General features: G+C 39.4%; 1 protein-coding gene across 2 annotated transcripts in view; it reads right to left on the bottom strand.

Annotated features, from left to right (window-relative positions):
* The window catches only part of LOC119839234 (protein toll-like), a 17,721-nt gene that overhangs the window by 6,674 nt on the left and 4,095 nt on the right, over positions 1–6,952 (bottom strand). For both annotated transcript variants that reach the window (XM_038365454.1, XM_038365453.1), the window contains exons 2-5: positions 2,965–3,054; positions 2,383–2,551; positions 1,305–1,569; positions 558–800 (exon numbers count right to left, since the gene is read on the bottom strand). In XM_038365454.1, coding sequence (XP_038221382.1) covers positions 558–800; positions 1,305–1,569; positions 2,383–2,551; positions 2,965–3,026 — 739 coding nt within the window. In that variant the 5' untranslated portion in view covers positions 3,027–3,054. The remainder of the gene's footprint in view (positions 1–557; positions 801–1,304; positions 1,570–2,382; positions 2,552–2,964; positions 3,055–6,952) is intronic.

Raw genomic sequence — 6,952 nt, 5'->3', positions numbered from 1 at the left:
TAGGCGTGCGAAGACGCATACTCGGTTCGAAGCATTTTTACACAACAGGTGTGTTTCAGCAGTGAACGTGTTAATCAAATCTACACACAATGTGTAGTTTTTTTTTATATATAGCTAAGCAGGCAAACGAGCAGGCGGTTCTTCATTCATAGTTTGATCCAACTTTAAAGATAGGATAGTTTGTTATTTAATTTATGGTTATAGACTACCCGGGCGGTGCCGGGACGTGCAGCTAGTCAGATTTCATACTAATATTAAAAGTTTGTTTGTTTGGATGTTTGTCCGTCAATCGTGCTGAAAGTTATGAACGGATTTTGCTGAAATTTGGTAAACAGACAGGGTATGAGCTGACTTGAGTGATTGGGTACTTTTTATCCCGATATTAAATCACTTGGGATGAAACGGGAATCTTCATATCCGGGCGGAGCCGGGTAGAGCGTCTAGTATCTACTATGATTTAATAGTCCATTCGGAAAAAAATAAGATTAAAACACAATTTTTTTTTATATTTAACATTAATTAATTTTTAAGTCCCCCCCCCCCTTCCTCAAACTCACCCCAAAATGCGTCCCCCGCGATCTCCCCCACAGTGTCCCCCCACAGCGACAGTACCACCAGGTCGGGTGAACCACTGAACAGACTTCTCTCCAGCAGAGGCACAACGGAATCTGCTAACTCTAGTTTCTTCAGCGATTGAAGCGCAGTCCCACCGCTGGGTGTGGACACACCGCCCGTGAACTTCAAGTATCGCAGCGATTTAAGCGATGTTAGAGCTGTGTACGGTACTGTTACGTTTGGCGCTGAAATATATCAGATGTTTATTGATCATGTGTTTTGTAGCGATTTCTTTCGAGTAGGGTAGATAAATTAAAAAAAAAGTATTATATGGTTTTGTGATATAAAGGTAAAAGTGAAACTCTTTTTCACAATATAGATATTTAGCTGACGGTCAGCTGATGGAACTAGAGACGCCGCCATATTGGCCCCGGCTGCTCCGGCGAGCGCCTTCGCTTCGTCCCCACTCCGCGGCCGGCCCACACGCGACATGCGATACGCGGATCGACGAATTTGAGACGATATAATAAAAGTTTCACTTTAAAAACTTGAATTTGTTGCTAAATAGTTAATTATAGTAAAAAAGTTAATAAATATTTAAAAACACACGCCATTATAGGTTTAGGCCCAATGTGACAGTGCTAATTTTTTTTTTTTTTGTTTATTGGTAATCCAACAGCTTTACATGTTAACTAAATTACCACAATATGTTTAAGTTGTTTTAAGATTAAGATTGTCTTCCGACTCACCCGCGTTCATAACGACCACAGACTGCACACTCTGCAGGCCGTCAAAGTGCGCCGCTGTCAGATTGACGTTTAAATACTTGAAGGTCACGTGCTGTACGTCACTCCCGGCGATCAGCGCGAGCGCGCATGACAGCGGCGCCGGCGGCTGACAGCTGTCAAACGTGACGCGTCTGACGGCGCGGCGTTTGACAGTCTGACGGACGTAGGTGCCGTTCGCTATATAGGGGCGCGCTTGTTGTATTTCATCGCAGACGTATGTCGAGTCCTGTGTGGGGAGATTTTTGGGGATTTTATGGCGTTGTCACACACCGGTCGGCATGGGAGTGTAACCGAGGGATGCTGGGTTCGATTCTGAGGTTTTTTTTATTTTTATTTGTATCAAAAACGGCAGTCCCATTGCTGGGAAAAGTCTTCCCTTACCTCACATCTCCTCATTGTGAAGGAAGTTAGAATTACAGATAATGGATCAGTGAAACAGGTATATATCATCTGCCCGATACCCCACTAGGGGACACGGGAGTTCATGGCATTTTTGCTTCAGAATATACGATACATTAATAATTATTTAAAAAAAAATACTGCCAAAAGCACACACAAGCAAACACAGCATAAAAGATACACACATTAGAAACAAAATGAATATACGAGAAATAAACAAAACTAAAAAATAAAAGTATATATACTTTGATAGTGTGTTTAATAAACGTTTTTATTTACAGTTAGATACGGGCAGTCGTTCATAATTGTTTGGAAATCTATTCCTCAAGCAATACAGTATTATAATAGTGATGTATTTTTGAATACAATTCTAAGATTTTAACCAGATCGCATATTTTTATATCTGAGCAGTGACGCGTACGCGTGTGTGTGCGGCCCTGTGTACTGAGAGAGTTGGCCGTTGCCGCTGATTGGTTGGTTGTATATGTGTGCGTGCGACATACTAACTCTTGTAGCCGTTGAATGTGAAACTACACAGAGTAGGGGCACACAGAGAAGTGTAACGTTACAGAGTAGGGACACAGAGAGTGCTACTATAGAGTCAAATACAGTCAAGTCAGTCTTTTTACAGTTTACCAACCTCACACATAACCTGCAGTTCCTGCCCCTCGCTGTCCGCAGTGAAGGTGATCCTGCCCCCCTGGAGGGCGCACGACACCTCCACCTTCGCTACCAATTCGGTTGCTTGGCAACCGGAGGTCACCCCCTCCCCCACCCATTTGTAAGCGTTTGAATCGTATATTTGATCGCTGTAAATGAAATTGAATCAATCAAATTAGAGAAATTGTAAGTACTTTAATGTGAATGGCATTATTTATAATTATTTTTAACGGAAAACTATACCATCTGCAGTGTCAGAGAGGGAGAGAGAGAGATGTCAGAGTAGTTAAGACAGAATCATAAAAATCGGTTCACCCAGTGAAGAGTTATGCGGTAACAAGCAGAAATATTATAGCTATAGCAATACTTGCCTTTGCCTGCGGGTGAAACCGGCCGGCACTACTAGTATATGTGAAGCCCAGTGTACCCTAGTGGGGTATGGGTGTGATCAGCCTTCTGTGTTCTATTTCAGAATCAGACCCAGCACCCCTTTTTTCAATTCTGTTAGTCTATACTTAAGTTTATAAGGTCTTTTGTTCTACTGGTCTACTGGTCTACTCACAGAAGGTCGGTGTCCCCTCGGCTGCTGGCTACCAGCAGAGCCAGTAGCACCCACTGATTCATGCTGAGAAGCAGTGCGCCATCACAGTATCTGAGGAAAGAATTATAATTATATATTTGTATGTTCAAGCATTTATAATATGTAAATTCTATATTATTACAAGCTGCACGCCCCGGATCCTTCCGGGGAATCATTTATCGTTATTGAGATAATAAAAACTATCCTATCTTTTAAGTTGGATCAAACTGCACATAGTGTGTGGATTTGGTTAAAATTGGCTGAGTAGTTTAGTAGTCCACCAGGGACAAATAATGGGACATATAATTTATGTATTCGTAAGGAATTCACAAGCAATTTCGCAGCGGAAGGGTCCGTGGCTACATAGTGACGTAATAGACTGTGACGATTGGAGATGTCAGTACTTTGTGGTCGAGGGCAGTTTGTCGTGACGGGCACCTTTCTGCTCCAGCTCTCGGTGGGACGGACATGTGCTAGGAATCGTTATAGTCATCATCATCATCAGCCCATATATGTTCCCACTGCTGGGACTCGGGCCTACTATGAGGGTTCAGGCCATAATCCAGTACGCTGGCCAAGTGCGGGTTGGCAGATGTCACATGTCGTCGAACTTTTGATTCTCGGACATGCCGGTTTCCTCACGATGTTTCCCTTCACCGTTTCAAGCAGTGGTGATGTTATCCACATGTGCAGATAAATTGAAAAATCAATTTATTTCCTGCACGCTCGCTCGGTCTCGAACCCCGGCTTATCGATTTTTGAAGTCCGAGTTTCTCACCACTGAGCCACCACTGCATTTTTAAGTTTTATTTAGAGTCATTATAGTTATATACATTACCACTTATTATATTATATATAATACCGTGTAGTGCAGTTTTGTAATAATTAAAAAGTAGACTATTTAGCATCTCGTTTCTAAAAGCTATACCTGTTTCCAGTTAACTATGTATAATCAGATACTCAAATACACTGAGCTGGTTAAAAAGCATTCTGGAACATTCGCAGAGGCAGTTCCTCTGAATGCGCTGCCCGCTTTAAGTCTAAGTGATAAGGAAAGGAATGGGAGTGTAGGAATGGGGGGGGGAGGGATGAGGAAAGGTAACGTTCACGGGCGGTGGTGATCTTACCATCAGGCGAACCACCAGCTCAGTTGCCCTCTGTGACTTACAAAAACCCGTTACAAACCCGTTATCATTGGTTGATAAATGGTATGTAAATACACCTAAGGACAATATATGTTATCAATACTAATATTATAAAGCTGAAAAGTTTGTTTGTTTGAACGCATTAACCTCGCCCGTGGTACATATATACGAGTATATATATAGCCTATAGCCTTCCTCAATAAATGGCCTATCTAACAGTGAAAGAATTTTTCAAATCGGACCAGCAGTTTCTGAGATTAGCGACAAACAAACAAACTCTTCAGCTTTATAATGTAAGTACAGATAAGTTAAAAATAGATTTTAAATATAGTATATGATAGATGGAAAATAAAACGTGAAAAGAAACGCTTCACGTTAACGTTTATTAATAGTGGGTTTAATTAGTGACGTCACGCGCCGCGTGATTTCCCGCCATTTTATCGCTTTATTAATTATCTGTTCGATTATGAGGAGTTTTTTTTTTATAATTCGAAGTGAACCACAGATTACTTAATAGTTTGATGAAGGGGAGGAAATATTGTATCCATGTTTTGGTACTTAAGGGGTAAAATGGTACTTCGCTGTCCGTCTGTCTGTCTGTCAATGACTCTGTCTGTTTAAATCTATATTAAAAATTAGAATTATGAAGAGATTTGTAAGTCAGTATATTTGTAATGATACAAAACTATATGATATAAAACTAGTGAATTAATTTAAAAATTCTTTCAGCCTTAGAAAGCTGCTCATTAAGTGACATAAGCTATGTATGTACCATGGGCGAAGTCGGGGCGAACGGCTAGTTAGATATAAGAATTTACGAAGAGAAATGAAATATGTAACCGGATTTAAAACCATAATCATAATTCTTTAAAAATCATTTCCCTACTTCTGCCATTCGGGTTAAAAGATTTTTTACATTGACACTAGCAGCGCCCCGTGGTTTCACCGTATCTCGTAGGAATGTCGGGATAAAAAGTTGCCTATATGTTATTCCAGTTGTCCAGCTGTCTACGTACCGAATTTCATTGCAATCGGTTCAGTAGTTTTTGCATGAAATAGTAACAAACACACACACACACACACTTCCTTATAAACTTTCGCATTTATAATATTAGTAGGATAGGATAGGATTTCATAAAAAACAAAAAAAAAACTAAATCATAGAAATTAATCACAACAACTGCGATATGGCAAGCGAAGCCAGGTTGAAAAGATCTCTATTACAAACATTTACGTAACAAATTGGCAACTTCCTTTCTTGAAATCGGTAAATAACTCGAGAAAAACCACAAACCAAAACTGATACCATTAACAGATATATAAACAAGCATTAGGGTTGCCAATCTTATTAATATTATAAACGCGAAAGTAACTATGGATGTATGGATGTATGTATGTTTGGATGTCTGGATGTATGGATGTATTGATGTATATATGTTTGGATGTGTGGATGTATTGGTGTATGTATGTTTGGATGTCTGGATGTATGGATGTATGTAATCTTTCACGCGTAAATTGCATATCGTATATGTGTGAATCTGATAGATTAGAAAAAAAAAAACATTTTTTTATCAGGGACGGCACAATGCACTAATTAATGAAATTATATAAATAAATGATTTAAAAAATATACTACAACAAAATCTATAAAAAAAAAACAAAAGATAAGAAAAGACTGAAGATGAGACTGACTCTCTCTCTGATCGATGATGACATCTCAGCCCATGCTGCAATTTTAAGAGCATTGACAGCGCTGTTTTTCAGTGCCCCTAACTTAGGTTTCGCGAGATTATAGTCTGGATTAGCACATAGGCTACTTTAAACCCGGGTACCGCGCGACGTCGCGGGTAACAGCTAGTATCTCGTATTTTAGTAATTAGCGTTCCGCCCCGGCTTCACTTGACGTACGTTCTTTTCTCTCCATAAGAAGCTTCCTCTTAACAAAAACTTTAGTAATAGCAGAATTGGTCTAGCCGTTCTCGAGTATTTCGCTTAGCAACATATTGGCTGATTCATTCTTATTAACAAAGATGTTTAATGCTACTATAAAATAACAATTTTATCCGCTTTGAAAAGTCAGAACTAGACCAAATTCAATTGGACCACACGGAATGCACTTACAAATGAATAAAAACATCATCAAAATCGGTATAGCCGAAATTTCTGTGGCAACAAAGCAAATAAATCTCCTGCTTTTTTAAATCGGTTTAAAACAGGACCGACTCCTTGGTTCAGTGGTTAATGCGTGAGCGTAGAACCGAGTGGTCCTGGGTTCAATTCCCGGTGGGGACGCACAAAAAAAAAAAAAAGGCTCGGTCTGGCAGGACATAGAAGGCTGATCACCTACTTGTCCCTAAAGAAAATCGATCAGTGAAACGGATGTACATCATCTGCCCCATACCCCACTAGGGGATACGGGACTTCACTTTTTAAAATAGGACCACTAGTGTAATAACACTACATAGCTTGTATTAAATCATTATTTAATCATTATTACAGTGGGCAACCCTGCAACACAAGAATATCATATAAAATTATTATTTTTACAGTGGGCAACCCTGCAATACAAGTATACTGTAATCGATACGAGGAAAACCCCATACAGGTTGGTAATCCGCCATCTTGTATTGTAATGATTTCAAAGTCGATAATGACAATACAAAGTAAACATTTGATGATCAAAACTAAGATAAAACAAACATACAAACATACAGGTGAAGCTAATAAAAAGCATGTAAAAAACACGCTTTAATTATACTTAGTCTGGCCATAAATACTGTTACACTTAATTATAAAAAAATATTACATTTGAATTTCGAATCTGT

This window comes from Zerene cesonia, unplaced genomic scaffold (genome assembly GCF_012273895.1).
Source record: "Zerene cesonia ecotype Mississippi unplaced genomic scaffold, Zerene_cesonia_1.1 Zces_u010, whole genome shotgun sequence".
NCBI lineage: Eukaryota > Metazoa > Arthropoda > Insecta > Lepidoptera > Pieridae > Zerene > Zerene cesonia.
The sequence above is the reverse complement of the archived record's forward strand: the minus strand, read 5'-3'. Positions and strand labels throughout refer to the sequence as shown.